Here is a 17,377-nt window from a genome sequence, read left to right on the forward strand (position 1 = left end):
TAGTAAATGCAAAAGCTGGGATTCAACTCCAGCCATCCCCTCCAAAATCCAAGTTCCTTTCCTCCAAAAGCTGCCCCATGATCCAAACGTTATAGTGAAAGGTATCTTCTCACCTGGGTTTATACCACTATGGGTTCCTATGAGTTCCACAGCAGCAAGTGGGGTCTTCCCCACTGCTCATTCAACAGATATTTATTGCACTCCAAGCACTGCTCTAGGTGTAGAGCAAAAGACACCATGCACAACAAATGCTGTGCTGATAGTCCAGTCGGGATTGTGGAGGCACAGAAAACAAAAAAACAAACAAAAATAGTGTCTGGCATTGTTACACATAGTCACAATGCTCCTAATGGCTCAGCAAGAACCAAAAAAAAAACAGAATGCCTCCTTGAGGAAAGAGCAATATCACCATAAATGTATTATTACGACGAATGAGTTCGGTTTGAAGGTAAATTTCTCCTCTAAGAAACAGATGAGAGCTAAATATTTAAGAGGTATGAATATTATAAAATTCAGATACTAAGAAGAAATTTGACCTACTCTTTTGATTTTTTTAATAATTCTTACTCATGCTCAAGCATTCTGCTCACATCGTATCTTCATTTTTCTTATTATAATATTTAAGTTGTCATCATTGCCTGTTTACTGAGGATTCAAATAAAAATATCAAAGGGAACCAACTTCCCACTCATCTCTGGACTACAGTGCAGCAGTTGAAAGACAACAGGAGGAGCTGCCCTGTCTTTCATATGAAAGGTGTACATTCTGTAATATTATTGACTATGTTCTTTTTGCTGCATTTACATCCCCGTGACTATTCTGTAACTACCAACCTGTACTTCTCAATCCCTTCACCTTTTTCTCTCAGGATACTGAAAATATTGGGGGAAGGCTTTGTATTGTAAAAAAAAGTAAAAAAGTTATTCAAGTGATTTTTATAACAACCTGTAAGAGGTAAATAATTTTAATTTATTACAATATAACTACTTGAAATTTTAGCCACTCACCTAATATTTTTTGTAGGTAACTTTCATGTGTTTTAAATAAAAAATAAAAATATAATTTAAAAAATATATATATATTCTGTTACCCTTACACATGCTTGGTATTTTTTAGCATGAGAACTCACCATAAGCAGAAAAAAGGAGAAGAATCTGCTTACAAAGTAAAAAGTCTCAAGAAAGTTGAATAGGAAGACCCGTACACTAGAAGGCCGCAGAGCTCTGAGGAGAGTGAGGGTGAAAATAATGATGGCAGCTGACAAGAGTAGGAGCAAGCACTTTCTCAAAGTGAAAGCCAGCTTACTACCCGAGGGAGAAAGAGAGGCCAGGAGGCTACATCGAGCCTGGCTCCAAACTCTCGTGCCCACAAGGCTGTGTGACCTTGGAGAAATTACTTAACTTTCACAGGGGTGTCCAACCTTTTGGCATCTCTGGGCCACACGGGAAGAAGAGTTGTCTTGGCTACACATTAAATACACAACTACTAATGAAAACTGATGAGCAAAAAAAGGTTTTAGGTAAATTTACGATTTTGTGTTGGGCCGCATTCATAGCCATCCTCAGCTGCGAGTTGGACACCCCTGGCAAACCTCCTAATCTACAAAGTCAAAATAATAATAATGTTAATCACAGGATTGTGAAGATCCAATTCGTCAGTGAAGGTATGGAACTTAAAACAGTGCCTGAATACTGCTGCTGATGTTCGACGGATGTTTCAACAGCATTGATATCTTCAGCAAAAAAAAAAAAATATGCAGTTTGGAGAGTGGATAGGATGAGCTAAATTTACTTTGCTGTAAAAGCTTAAATAAACCATTATTATCTATTCAAGTTGTACCTTACTTAACATAAAAGATATTCTCAATTTCACTTCCACTTACTGTTTTATAGTAAAATAAACCAATTTAAAGATAAGGAAATAGACAAAAGATCCTTGAGGGCCTCCTAGGCTGGGTGTTTGCTAGGTATTTTATATGTAGCACTTTATTTAACCCTCCCACAAGCCTCCGGAAAAGCTGCCTGTATTCCCATTTTACAAATGATGAGACAGATTCAATGAGGGTAAGAAAGTAGTCAAGGTTACATACATTTTATGTTGTAGAGTTGAAATTGAAACCAGGTCTTTCTGACCTCATAGCTTATTTTTTCCACTGTATCATTCTGTCAAAGAGACTATTCCATTTTAAAAATTGTAGTTTACTTCTTTCACTGTAAAATATTTTAATGAAACTTTTGATTTCAGAAATAGATTTGCTCCTCCAAGACTGGTAAAAACTAAACCTTCTCAAAGAAAACAATGAATCTGTTGTGAAAATAAGTCACCCATCTTTACCAAGAGACAATCTGGATTGGAAATGCTTAGTATCTATTCCCGGCTGTACTCTGAAGTCAGCCCAGGTCAAAACTGCATCAGCAGTCTGGAATAATGAAGTTCATTCTTTATTCTAGATAACTCACAGGAAAAGTAACATTTGCCAGAATGATTTCTGGGAAAAACCAATCTGAAAAGATATGGTGTTCTTAAAATGATCTGTAAGATAGTTACAGAGAGATAAGAAGGAACAGAGAGCTCCAGACAAGGCCTCTCTGTGAAGATTCTGGCTTCTTAACTCATTCTGTAAACATCTTCGAATCCAAACGTGGTAACTATTTTATTTCTCATACAAGAAGTCAAGGAGACAAAAGTAAGACATATTTTTTTAAGGCGTAAATTGTGACATTTGTAATAAGTCTTTATATAGACAAGGCATAGGTAGGCCAATGTCTTCCTAAGTTATGAGAAAAATAAACAATAAAAACATAAGTACTTACCTAGTGCAATGTGGTATAAATTACCAGAGTTAAGAGCTAGCTACTCTTGCCAGAAGAAGCATGACATTTGGCATTTAATATTTTCTATATAATTGCATATATTACATACTTAATATTATTAATGCAACCTCAAGTCTCTGGGCAAAGCCTTTTGCCAAGCTTCAAGCTTTCACATCCTACACATGTATATGTATATGTCATTCTCTCCTTTCATTTATATACACACATCCATACCACTTGATTGTAAGTTGTGTAGATGGTAGCTAAAGCCTCATCACCTGATGTAATTCATTCATTCAACAGATCTGTAGTATGACAATGTTGTAACACAGTGAAGAGTCAATATTTTATTGTAAAATAATTATTCACACTCGATAGAACTAAATAAGATGTAATATTTCAGATGATACATCTTTATCCATCAGTCATTTTTTATTAATTTTAAAAGAACTACATATCTTGTCCCCATGTAATTATCTAACCTAGATTTACTAATGATTGAATAATAACAATAACTCAAATTCATACAGCATTTTCAAGTTTTAAAACATCTTTCTCATACATAATATGATGGTTCCACAGTCTAATTCAAATCCTGCCTTTATCATTCTATTGTTACGTAGCCTCTGACAACTTACTAAATTTCTCCATCAGATTTTATCTGCAAAATGGGGATAATAATATCTGTGTTACAGGGTTATTGTGAGAATTAAATGATTTTTACACATTTTTACATATTAGCACATATGATACGTTATTAAAGTTTTTGTTGCAATCATCTCATTTGTGACACAAAAACTCTGTGAACTAGACATGAGATATTTTTATCCATGTTACATAGGTAGGAAAATTGAGATAGAGACATGAAGATTTCATTCTGCCTCTTTCCTCTGAATTGCATGAAAAATTCTTTTGTAGAGGGAATAATTACTCACTAATGCATAGAGGATCAACATTCAAAGTTTCATTAATTAGTCTTGCTTACTTGCAAAGTAAAACACTTGCTGGTCTTTACTTTTTAAAAAACACTCACAAACTGTTTAAAAACATTAGTTATTCATTAAGAAAATATTTATTAATTCTGTATTCAGTCACTGGGCTTGATGCAATGTAATATAAAAATAAGAATTTGAAATTAGAGCACATTTTATTACTTAGTCAAAATGTAATATGTACTTTCATAAGTACATAATTTTCATATGTACTTTCATACATATGAAAATTATTTTTATATGCCAGCTGTGGTAAGGAAAAAAATTCTATAATGATACGAGTATAAGAAATGACTTCATGGCACATCCTGTTCATTGGGGGCAGCATGTATTGTAAAATCACTACCTCATTCGTGGTTAGTTTCAGACTTTGCTGCTCACAAAGGCAACTCGGTATCAGCAGCTTTCCATCCTTGTGTAGTTCTATGGGGAATCTCACTTCAGGTTTAGCAACAGTCACGGTTTAAGTGTTGGGGGAATGCAGGACAGGGCAGACCTGTATGCTAAGGCTGGACTATGCCCGGTCGCTATTGTGGTCTTACTGTTTCGTAAAACTCTCATTCACATATCCCTCTCCAACTTAGAATTCTCTCAACTTAAAATCTGTAACAAGTCAGCCTCAAGCTGAACTGGTATTTATCTTTTTACTTTCTGAATCTGTCAAGAAAATTCTGCAGGGCATAAGATTGTATGGGAAGATATGTTCTCCACTCTCAAAAAGAGATATTTAAAATAAATTTCCAGTATTATTTTTTGGAATGTATATGACATTTTACTTCATTTTAATAAATACACTTCTTATCTTACTACTGGCAATGTAAGACAAGAAAGTAAAAGCAAAACGTGAGCAACTACTCAACAAGAAAAGGGAGTAGAGGAAGAGTTCCTGTGAGTTGTAACCTCATCATGCACAAGCCCTATCCGTTACTGAATGGCACCCATGAAATTTGGGAGGCCTTTCCCTATGCCCAGCTCCAGGCATGGGACTTGACTGGCTAACGACAATCAGCTCATGACATTGTGCTTAGTTCAAGGGCAAGATTCAATATTGAAGTTGGTCCCATCAGTTAAACCCGGGTGCAGACTGGGCGACATAATTTGGGGCGCTAAGGGTAAAATAAAAATGTGCGCTCTTGTTCAAAATTATTTTTATATTATTTTCTTTATATTATTCATCATATTTATATTTACTTATATTATTAGTAAAAACGTCAACAAGGTGGCAGCAGAGCACTCATACAGTGCGTGGAGTCTTTCCAAGCTCAGGGCCCCGTGCCACACACAGCTCGGCCTACTCGCGAAGCCGGCCATTGATGAGAGGAGCCCGCCCTCCAGGGACCTCTGACTTTCCGCATGGGAGTATTTGAGCAGCAGTCCCAGGGTTTCTCTGTAACACTTGGTAAGAACTAAAGGTGATCAGTCTATGAGCCCTCAGGGACTCCAGTACAGCCAGAGGACTTCTGCCTTTTTATATGACTTTAAGGGGTCAGAGGCACAGATGACCAAACACACAAGCATCTCTGGCTTTGCTCTCCCCCGCCCCCGCGCCCCCCGGGGACTCAAACATTGCATAAAAGAAGTGCCTCTCCCTGGGAAACCGGATGTATATGCACACCGCATTTCAGCTCCAGCTTGGAGAGGCACATGCTTCTCCAGGGAAACTGCCCACACTTGGGACTGCTGAGGAGCCCATGCCCTGTCTTCGTAAGCAGCTGCTTCCCTCCCAAGTTTAGCCAAGAGAAAAAGCATGGTCTAAGGCCAGTGTCCCAACTACTGGGCTAAAATTCTTGCTGCCTTTTACATTACCTGCTTCTAAGTTACAGTGGACACAGTAAGGCCAATCTATCATGAGTTAGTCATTTTGAGTACTCAATACATAGGGAGTTTCTTAAGATAATATTAATAACTATACTATGTCTCTCTAAGGGACAGATTAGAGGAATTTGATCAAATTGTAATGCTCATTTGTTGAGCATTAAGAAAAATGTTTCTTCTTTATCAAGAAGATATTAACGGAAACTTTTAGAATACTTTCCTCCTACTTGTTACCAACTATAGTAGGTAATGCAATCCACTTGTCAGATCACACACACACACACACACACACACACACACACACACACACAGATTATGCGTCACCTGGCTTGAACAATGTCATCCCAGAGACTTCCTCATTCCTGCCATTTTCATATTAGAATGGAAATGGAAATAACTGGAATTGAGGGCTCTGTGGTAATAAAACTAAAAAAGAGAAACGGGAAGTTTAAACACGGAAATGAATATATACAGTGTGGGGGAAAGTACGTTTATAGTGAGTACACAAAATGGGGTTTATTCTTGTATCATTATTAATTAATTATTGCATTATTTTCCATATGAACAACTGTAAACTTACTTTTGCCCCACCCTGTAGAGTTGAAATAGCAAAGGATTAAAGTCAAAATTAGTGAGACTGCCCCAGGTTCAACGGGGGCAGGTATGCTGCTCACCTGGAGAGATCAAGATCTGAGGGCACAACGGCAGGCATGGGGTATGTGACACAAAAGCCCAGAAGAGGAATGTCAAATCAATTTTGCTTCTAGGGACATTGTAATTTTTCCTATAGTTGGAAAATTCTGGAATATGAATTTTACTGATAATTAAATATTTAATAGAGGATTTAAATATTTAAGATAGGATTTAACATATTGCTCTGTAAAGCCTTTGTTTTCACGGCGTGATTTTTTAAAACTTTGAAGTACAGTATTTTAATTAAAAGCCAGCTAATAAAATTCCTCTGGGTAAAGACTACAGACAGTAGCTGAACTTTCAATTATGAGAGCGAGTTTAAACTCCAGTACAAGAAGCACTAGGGAAAAATCCTTTAAAAAAAGATTCTGAGAAAACTGATAAAACGTTGAGAGGATGAGAGGGGCACATGGGCATTCATTGTACTGTTCTCTCCACTTCCATGAGTGATTAAAATCTTATATGTGAAACACTTTTGTTAAAGAAAGGGTTCTGAAATATTGTGGACAAAATAACTGGAAAGCCAACTCCTTATAAATGTCTAGAAATATTTCATAAAATAAAACTTATTTTATGTAAACAGCTAAATTCTCCCTAAAGAAAATGAAATCTCAAGATTCCAGAAATGCTGCAGTGAACTGAAAACATCCAGTCCGTGACATTCCATCCTGGCCTGTCAAACTCATGTAAACTCATGTCCTTATCATGTGCACAAGACATTTATTCTAGTCCAACAGCCCCAAAAGATGCTCATTCCAGCATGGCCTCTAAAGTCCAAAGTCCAAAGTCTCATCTAAATATCATGTAACTCAGATAGGGCTGAGACTCAACGTTCAATTCACCCAGGAGCAAAATTCTTCTCCAGCTGTGAATCTTTGACACTAGACAAGTTACGCGATTCCAAAATACAATGGTGGGACAGGCATAGAATAGACATTCCCATTCCAAAAAGGGGAAATAGAAAAGAAGGAAGGGTTGATGGGTCCCTACTTGGCCACTGACAGTACTTGCTGTTTCCCCACGCAGACCCTGCTTCACTATCCCTTGTGATTGGCAATAACGTGGCCACTTGGCCAATCCCCAAACCGGCAAATAGCTTTGATTTAAGGTCTTCATTCCCCACAAGAACCCTCCTATATCATTTATTTTTAAAATGTTTTGTTGACTTTCAAGGACACATAATATGGTAACATAGTCACTGTGGCTTAACAGCCATCAGGTCTCCAGAAATTGGTCTCCAGAAATTCATAGGCTAAGGCCTTCATCCAATGTACATTTATAAACATATAACCCAAGCAGAAACAATCTCTCTGAGCTTCATCACCTAATGAACAACGGAAAAATTGCAAAGTTATTCCAAAGAGGGAATCCTCCCACTTCCTGAGGTGATAAATTCTCATAAATACCGATAAAAGAAAGGTTGGCCCTCCCATGACATTGAAAACTAAAGGCTCTGTTCAATTTATCTAAGTGATCTATAATTATCTGAGATAATTACATTATAGATAAGTTTTTAAATCTAAGAATGAGACAGCATAATCTGATTGAAAATGGAAATTCCAGGACACCTTTTAAAGTTTACTTTTATAATTGTAAACAGAAGTTTTTGATGTTTGGGAAAATGAAGTATTTATTATAGCATAAAAATGTTATGAATTAGCCAGCTTGTCTTTTGAAATATTAAGAGTTGAAATAGATCATGTTTTCTTTCACCCCTGAACCTCTCTTACAGAATTTCTCTGGTTATAAATAATATGTTCATGTCTCCAAGTAGTTACTTGGCTACTTGGACACAGGATTTCTATCTGACCCATCTTTATAATCTGCACAGCCAAACCCCAAAGCTTGGCACCCAATACATAGCCTCTGGTGAATGACTGGTGCTTCCCAGAATGTTAACCTAGGCTCTCAGAAACTAAGATGTCCCATAAAGCTTTGAAGGGTATATAAGTATCATGAGTTTACAACAATTAATATAATTATAAACAAGTACTGTAATTCATCAAAGCAAACACCACATGCAAATATTAGGTTAATGATGCAAAGCAGCAAAATAGAAGAATAAAATGTATCAATACTAAAAGACAAAGAATGCTTTGCATCACATTTGAATTGATGCAAAGCTTTTGACTTGGAAAACTTATTACCATACTTTATTTCAACTACAAGTAAGGCAAAAGACATATTCTCCAAAGGCACAAGTAACAGCAAACAGATTCTCAATGATGGGTATTCTGCTCTCAACACAAAATTGTACAAAGACCAAAACCCTGAGACAGTCAGCAGATTGAATGATTCAGGCAAAAAGATATATACAGTATCAATTTTCTTTCCGAACCCCAGGGAGTAAATCACTAATTTTTAAAAATTTTTATCTGAGACTTTGGCTTCTGAAACACTGTTTTTTTTCCCTGAGTTTGATTGGGACTGTTCTGGCACTGCTATTATCAGCACGCTACTGCTTTTTCTCTCTGTGGACCAAGAGTATGTGGGCTGTTCTTGAAGAGGAAACTGTGATAATGAATCTGGAGAGTAAAATGTCGAGCCACAGGCCTTTTTTAACATAACTGTTTAACTCTGACTCTCATTTGCTGTATTAAAGTGTTATGAGCCCCTTACCTTTGGGGGCACATGTCATCTGTGCAACATTGCAAGATTCATTTCAGAAAGAGGGTCAGAAAGTCCTGCCCAGAAATCTTTGAGAAGAGAGGGATTGGACTGTAGCCAAAGGAGAATGGCAGGCACTGTTCCATTACCCCTTTGAAAAGTCTAGCTCTGCAAATGATTAGCTTTGCTCACTCTGGGAGGAACCCAATACATCCTAGGGACAGAGTCATATAAAGATGGAGTAAGGAGGAAGGAAAGGAGAGTGAGGAGAAAAAAGAGCAAGACAGAGTCCATTCCTACATCAAATTTCCTTTCTCCGCCCCCCCGCCTCAAGAATGCTACCATGCTAACCAGACAAGCATGCAACAGTTATTTAAATGCTTCACTTGTTCTTGCTAAGATGCTGATGTTAGAAGCTCATGTCTAAATCTCATAACTGCTCTTTAAACCTGAAGAATATGATTTAATGTATAGGAGAGGGTAACCAACTGGACTTGACCCTTGGCGTCTAACAGTGGAGTCCAATAGGGCACATAAAGGATAGCATCCAGGGTCATCGCTACAGTAAGTTTTGGAGTAGCAAACTCTTAATGAAACAACTTAGGCAGGCTTTAGACTCTCCCAGGAACCAAAAAAAAAACAAAAAACAAAAATACCCCCCCCCCAAATATGATCTATATATGTGTATACATATATATGCATACATATGTGTGAATGAAAGATAAATAGCATCTTTATTTCCATCAAAGAATGGAAATCATTTTAATTTCTAACTGAAATTTAGCATACTTAAATTATCAACATAGGCAACAAATATAGAAAAACAAGTCAGAAATCATGGCTATTTTCAAAGCAACATGAAGTTATTGCAAACATTTCAAAATATTATTTATGTTCATTGCTGTTATAAAACTAGCATTTATTGACCGAATGCTAGATGTATTTCTAGATGTATTGCTAGATGTTAATGTAATGTTACATTATAATTTATATTTCTAATATTTTTATAACAAAATTTTTACAAAACTACCTTCCTTTGTGATTCTCAGTTCTTTATTTTAAGCACCAATACCTTATTCTGAGAAGAAACCTAGCAGATTCACAAGTTCTTCTGTATTTGGGGAACTTATACTACAACATATCCCAGCTGAGTGAGTTGGTTATGATTTTCCACTATTTGAACTGCCACAAAGTATTTGCCAGAATGTACTTTGTTCTGTAACTCTGAATAGTATCTATTGAGTCTGTCTCTGTTCCTTTCTTTTAAAAAAAACGAAAAAAATATTTATTTATTTTAGTGACAGGAAGAGAGAGAAAAACATCGATTTGTTGTCCCGCTTGTGTAACAGGACAATCCTCTAACCAACTGTGCTACCTGGCCAGGGCCCTTGGATCCTTTCTTGATGGCTGGCAAACGTCTGTTGAATTAACTTCATAGGCCCAAGATGGAGTCACTCGTGTGCAGGGCGCCAGGTCAGCAAACCAAAACCTAGGTAATTTTTCTGCCCCTGCAAATGCTCTGCTTGACAAGAAAGGCAGTCTTTCCAGTCAGCCAGTCTCCAAACGCCAAGCTTACCCTAAGTTCCATACTTTCAGCCTGTTTCTTCTTATCCAAAACAAGGTTGACTACATGGCCCCAGCCAATCAGGTATTTTCTATTTTTCTCTTCCTTGTTTATTCTTTATCTTACAAAAGCTTCCTGCCTTCCACCCCATCTTGTGATTCTAAAGGAGATTGTCCACTTTATGAAATATTAAATAAAGCTTTTATCACCTAAATTGTCTTTAATCATTTTTTAACAGTTTAAGCAGTATAGCTTAGCAGCAATGTAATCATAAATCGAAACTCAAATACAGGCACCAAAAATCATATAGTACTTGTTGTAAGATGGTGATCCAGGTAATTAAGAGCAGGTTTACGTTAATTTTTTTTTTAATTTTCACTGAAAATGAAATGAAAGCATGTGTTTAAGAAATTCTTACGGAGAACTCTCGAATCTTTCAGAGTACTTCTGAGGTCGTTCAGACCCGAGGCAGAGAAATACTGTCCAACAACATAACAGAGGAATGATAAGGATACAAGTCTAAACTACATCTAAGCCATTCATCCATATACATTTACACATATCAGCGCAGACTCCCGCGCCAAGCTGCACAATAATCTACAGAAAGGAATCTACAGAGGTGGGTGCATGACTGTGAGGGCCGTAGAACTGCTATTGAAAAACATAATAAAAACATTTAAGGTTCCATGTTTAATAGGATTAGAAAATGTTAGGAAAAAAGGGGAGGAAACTTCCCTGATTTCAAATGTCTAGGTAGACTCCCTCTCTCCAAATCTGCCTTTGGAGAGTGGCCTGATGAATAGTAATCCAGGTAAAACAATACATGCTCTGATCCTCTTAGCTTCATATTCATGCAGAGCTCACTTTCGAGCTAATTAGAAAGGCCATGTTAAAAACAGGAAATGAGGAAGCAAGGATAACCTTAAGGTTTTAGATCGGTGCATTAGCTTCTACAGTTAGTAAATTTGGGGTATGTGCTTAGAGCATTTTGGTGCAAAGTTACCAGTGTTAATAAATCACTACTATTTAGACAGTTTCACTGCCACGATCCAAATCATTTGGTCTTCAGAAGAGAGACTGTTAGTTCACGGAAGAAAAAAAAAACTAAACTAAAAACTAAATATAAGGTAAATATCCATTATTGGGAGAATAGATGAAATAAATTCTTGTACAATGACAACATGGAATACTGCTCGTTGTAACAATGAATTAGAGATATTTACATGAAATAGTCTTCAATAAGAAAAACATTGCATAGAAAATTATATATAATAAACATTATCTTACTTTTTGAAAAACAATGACAAAATCACCTGTACATGTACATTATTTTATATACATGTATATGTATGTATGTTCATATATAGTAGTATGAGCATGGAGGAAACTATAAAATCATATACATTAGGTTATTAACATTGGGTTACCTGTAAGGATAGAGTAATATGATGCAAAAGGAAGCAGAAGAAATAAAGCAATTTACACAAAAAAAGAGAAAAAAGACTTCATTTACAATTAATATATATAATATAATCATGTGTATACATCATAAAAAGAAGAAAAATCAACTCCCAATGTTGGAGGAAATATAAAATATTGGAAGATAAGATCTCCCAAAACTGTTTCTCCATGAAAGCAGGAAAAACACTGGAAAAATTATCAAAATCAAATCTTTCACAAATTCAGGATTTAACCAAAAGCTTGCATTTTTCATTAGTCAAGGAAAATGTCTGTATCACAGTAAGAACTGTGATCTTCGTAGCATTTTAACATGCACTATTACCTTCACCCTCTCCTCAGTTCTACAATAGCCTTAAAAAACCAATGGCCTTGCAACCAGGGTGACTATGAAAACTAACAACTTAGGAGGCAATGGAAAGGGAAGAATGGGTTTGAAGCTCCCCTAAAAGCTGTCCCCAGATAATTGTCACCACTCAATCTATCTGGAAGCTCCTGGAAAGGATCCATCCTCAGGGCTGGGCTTTATCTGACCTGATTCGGAGCTTCCTGAGTCTATACAAACAGCTCCATCCCCAGGGTGCTTGTCGAACACAATCTGCGGCAATTGTTTAACGTCATAACCACCCAAGACAAGAATATCTTGTCTTGTTCTTGTCTTGGGTGGTTATGACGTTAAACAATTGATGTTGTTGGAAATAAGAGTCTGACAAAAACCTTAAAAGGAAAAACTTGGAAATGAGATGTTCAAAGGGGCCTTTGGAAAGCTCTGATGTATGTCTTGGGATCTTAGAAGGCCAGGTACATGTGCAAGGCTCTGTCCATATCCAAGAAAGATACTAGAGGTCAGTCACAAAAGCCACACATTTATTGTATGATGCCCTTTATATGAAATTCATCTCATTTCAGAAAAGTCAAATCCATAGAGACAAAAAATAGATTAGTTTTAGACCCAAGCTGGGGGAAAGAAAAAATAAGGAATAATGAATATGGCATTTCTTTCTTCAGTGATAAAACTGTTCTAATATTAAATATCAGTGATGGCTGTACAACTCTGTGAGTATATATTTAAAATACTTAATAGTACATGTTAAGAGAGTGAATTTTATGGCATGTTGACTTTATTTCAAAAAAGCATTTTTTAAGTAAATGAGAGGTACAATGTGTTTTCATCTGATATAGGAGATTTAGGAGCTGGTTACCAAAAACAGAACACTTCAAGCTTTCAGTACCTTAATCCACTCTTGTTACTTTAATTTTTGATCCATTTCTAGGTTATTCTATTGTGTGCCATATTATATTTAACCCAAAAGCTCTAGGTTGGCCAAAGAGTTTTTCTCTTTCCTTAAAACTCAATTTATGTTTAAATATTTATAAAATATGTAAGGAATAAAAGTGAAAGTAAAAACCCAAATACAGAAAGCAACCTAGAAAAATCCCTTGCTGAAAGCTAACTACGGACATGTTTCTTTTGCACGTTACAACTGGTTTTCAAAATGCATTAATGAAACTCCAGAAATAACAGGTGTCACATAAAGCCTGGTTCACATTTACAAAGCCCAGCTCTGCTGCACAATGTAGTGTGGGGAGGTGCTCTGGTTAAAAGTTTACGAACTGTAGTATCCTCAACTTTGGCATGATATTAAGGACCCCCTGGAGGAAATGTCTTAAGGAAAGTCTATTTCCTGGTACCATTTGCCAGGAGTTCTCCCCTTGGTTTTTTTATCCAGGATATTTGGGTAGGACGGAATGTCTGGCTACTGTATTTTTGGACTGAAGTGGACTTAAATAGCTTTTACATATGCCTGGAATTTAAAATGATGTTTTCATTAGAGAATAATTGAAAACAGAAAAAAGACAAATTCTCCGCCAGGTGTTAGTATGGATAACAAGGCATTAAATGATGCTTTAAATAAAATTGGTTAAATAAATATCAAGTGCAGAAGTGTGATTAGGCATTACTAGTAAAAGTGATAAATAAGATACTAAAATTTTGAAATGACTGCAGTTTATTTATTTATTTATTCGACAATTATTTCACTGATCATGGGATACAGAGTAGTAAACAAAACAGACTACTCTTCTACCCTCTCAGAGCTTAAAATTTGCTCAGTAATGATCCTGCTACTGCAAAAAAAAAAAAAAAAAAAACAAAAACACACACAATAAAATTGAATAAGGAAGCATGAAATACTTGAAAGAGTACTGGTCTAGGAGTCCCAAGATCTGCATCTCAATTCCACGTCTACTGATTACTAAAGAAGTGATATTGCATATGTCAACTTAATTTCCCTAAGACTCAGTTTTATATCTTGAAAAATGAAATATATGGCCTGTGCTGTGTACCTCATCAGTTAATTATAAGAATGAAAGAGAGAATACTCAAACATGCTCTGAAAACTACCAAAAGGTCTTTAATAACAGGCTAGCAATATTACTGAAAAGTATGAAAATCTATCAAATCCCTTGCAATAAACAATTTTAGTTAATATAGACAGCCTATTGAGTGTCTGTATAGTCAATAAAGCTCAGTGCTAACAGTCAAGCACATGAACAACATCAAATGACACATACTCAAAAGTTTCAGCCTTTCTCTATTTAATCATTCTAATTTCACCTGGATTTCCTTTACATGTCCAATTACATTCATATTCTCAAACAATATTCCAGCCACAGAAATAAAAAATGAGTCAAACAGACTTCCATTCCATTAACTTCTAAAGTGAGCAAGAAGCACCATATGTTTCTTTACTCTTCAGAGTATGTGTTTGTCACCTCCGCTTGAATCTTAACAATAATGGAACTTCCAAAACCGAGACACATCCACTTAGTAAAAAAAAATAACAATGGCTGTAATTGCAACCACATTAACTGGACTGGCTTTCTACTTAAATTACTTTTGCACTTCTGATGGAAAAATACTGTCCTTAAGAATAATGAACTGCTGAAGGCATGACTAAAATATTAAAAACCTCACATTTAAACTCAGGAAGAAAATAAATTTGACTTGGCACAATTCAGGTCTGCAGTGTTACTGTCGGGTAATGAACACAAACCCGTATGAATCACTGGTGAACACCAAGCCCAAGACACAACTAATACCTCTCGGTGCTGCGTGAAACAGTGGAATCCAAACCGTCTGTCTCTTTGGGGCTAGAGAAACAATAATCCTGCTTTTCTTCACACACTGGCAAACATGCACTGTGATAGCTGACAGTCAGCTTAATCCTTCCCTTCCTGGCTCAGAATGAAAATAAATACTCTGCCCTGTACCTCAGAATTGATTCACCTTTGTGGGTTCGCATGAAGAGAGAGACACAAACAAGAAAATGATCGTGGATGGTATGACTTGGTATAGTTTTCAGTCACATAACTTTGTTTTAGGAAGTAGAAAAGAAGGATCAAGACAATGACAGAGAAAGTTCTGACTATGTTTTACCAGTTCTGAATTTGTTTTATCAGTGCTAACTCGGAGCTGAAGGTATCTGGCACTTTCCACACAAATCCACTCCCATCAACGCTCTGGAAGTTTAGTAATTTTACTAAAAAATCTGAGGGGTATTGAGGAATATTCACTCTCCAGAGCATATTGTCTGCTACCATCTAACTGACCCAGCCTCCACGCTTTCTGTCTTCTCTCTCTCCCAGCTCTTTTACGGGGATAAATGACAGATCTCTCCACTTGTCCTCAAGCAGAAGTTTCACACATGCCATTTACCTCAGGGTGTGAGGACTTGTCAGTCACCAACATGTGAAATAGATTGCACGGCCAATAAAAGAGGGAGGAGAGTGAAGGAAGGGAATATGAACGCATGGACATGTCAAAAGCAAATGGAGGGGAGGGTAGCTCCTGTTAAGTCACTTGGCATTCTATTTTAGAACTGGGACCCCTTCTACAAGGCATCAATCACAAAATAGGTAACTTAATTTACATATTAATTTAACCATCTCAAAATAAGCAACTTAAAACTTCAAAACAGAAACAAAAACTTTTAGAGGTGAAGCACCACAAAATCAGTACCATGACATTGGGGCAAATGGCAACATTTGTTTGCCTTAGAACTGTTGAATGGCACTGATACATCTTCATGACTGACTCAGGTCTCTACTTGGATGGCTGAGCTGAGGGCATTTCATGTTTAGGGCGCTCTGTGAGGCTTGCAGGAGAAGTGAGTGGAGCTTTGCCCATATGGCCAGTAAGTGACTGTGAATTAAAAGCATCTGTTGCCACACTTAAAAATCTACCTATGGGTCCCACAGACATTCAAGGGCACATGCATCCAGCACCTTCAGCCTTACTTTTGTTCCTGTGACCTTGGTCCCCTGGGAGAGAAGCATCTGTGGTCCAAGCTGGAATGTGTTGGTCGGTGTGTGTAGTAGATGTCACAGTGCTCTCGTGGTAAATTGTATTTGCAAAGATAACATCAGGGACTTGAACTTCACCATCAGTGGCCATAGGTTCACTCCCATTTGGTTTAAAATAGGCTTTTTGTAATGTTCCTGAAAGACAAAATATATATATATATATAAAAAATTTAAACTTACTATAAGTATTCATTTTTTAAAAGCATATTTAAAAAACTCTAGAGCTACTTTCTCAAGCCTCATTCTTTCCAGGCAAACACGAAGAGGAAGACGATGTCTAGCACAACTAACCAGCAGAGCTTTGCTTCTACTGCAGGTCACCCAACCCTCTGAAGAAGCGACTGCCTTCTCATCGAAGTTTTCAGTGCTCAAAGACTATAGGGCTATTCCACCTCACCTGAGACTCATCACAATTTCAAAAAATGTGGCAAAGCTCACAGTTTCCTGCCTGCCTTCTCTTTCATTTGATGCGACTCAGCACCCGGGACATATGCTCTCCACATCTCTCCCTGCCACCAAAGGACAGAATTGTGTGTCCTTAGCTTCATCTTTATGTTTCTTCACATTTTGCACTAAATTTCAGTGAATTGGCCATAACACAAAAATAAAAATATGTCTCATATGTTTACTAATACTTATATCATAGAAAAAATATTTTTAAAAAGTGGAACTCTAACCCCAACAAAAAAGAATAAATTAAATTGTTGTCATTTTTAACAAGAAGGTATAAAATATACTTACAAGAAATAAGAAATAATGACTAAACTAAGATGATCAACCGGCCACTTTCTCAAGGTTTTCATTCACTGACAAAATAAAGAGTCAAACCTGACTATTGAGAACCACCCAGCTTTGACTTTAGGCAGAAACTTCTGAAAATTTTGAAAGAGATAATGTATTTTTAACTCAGTCAAAACAGACAACAGGCTGTTTCCAGAATATAGCACTATAGTTGAGTATGCTTTCTAAAATAAATGAATGTGATATTGATCCATTATAGAAATACCCAAGGGAGATTTTTTTTCTAAAAGCATTTACAGTGAATGCTCTCATTGGTTCTCTTTTTTCCA

At 36.6% G+C, this 17,377-nt stretch overlaps 1 protein-coding gene across 1 annotated transcript in view; it reads right to left on the reverse strand.

The window, feature by feature from the left end:
* Positions 1-17,377, reverse strand: part of CORIN (corin, serine peptidase) — a 180,012-nt gene that overhangs the window by 127,912 nt on the left and 34,723 nt on the right. The window contains exon 3 of the mRNA XM_054582139.1: positions 16,242-16,442. Coding sequence (XP_054438114.1) covers positions 16,242-16,442 — 201 coding nt within the window. The remainder of the gene's footprint in view (positions 1-16,241; positions 16,443-17,377) is intronic.

This window comes from Pteronotus mesoamericanus, unplaced genomic scaffold (assembly GCF_021234165.1).
Source record: "Pteronotus mesoamericanus isolate MK-2021 breed Mesoamerican mustached bat unplaced genomic scaffold, CSHL_Meso_final contig_68, whole genome shotgun sequence".
Classification (NCBI taxonomy): domain Eukaryota; kingdom Metazoa; phylum Chordata; class Mammalia; order Chiroptera; family Mormoopidae; genus Pteronotus; species Pteronotus mesoamericanus.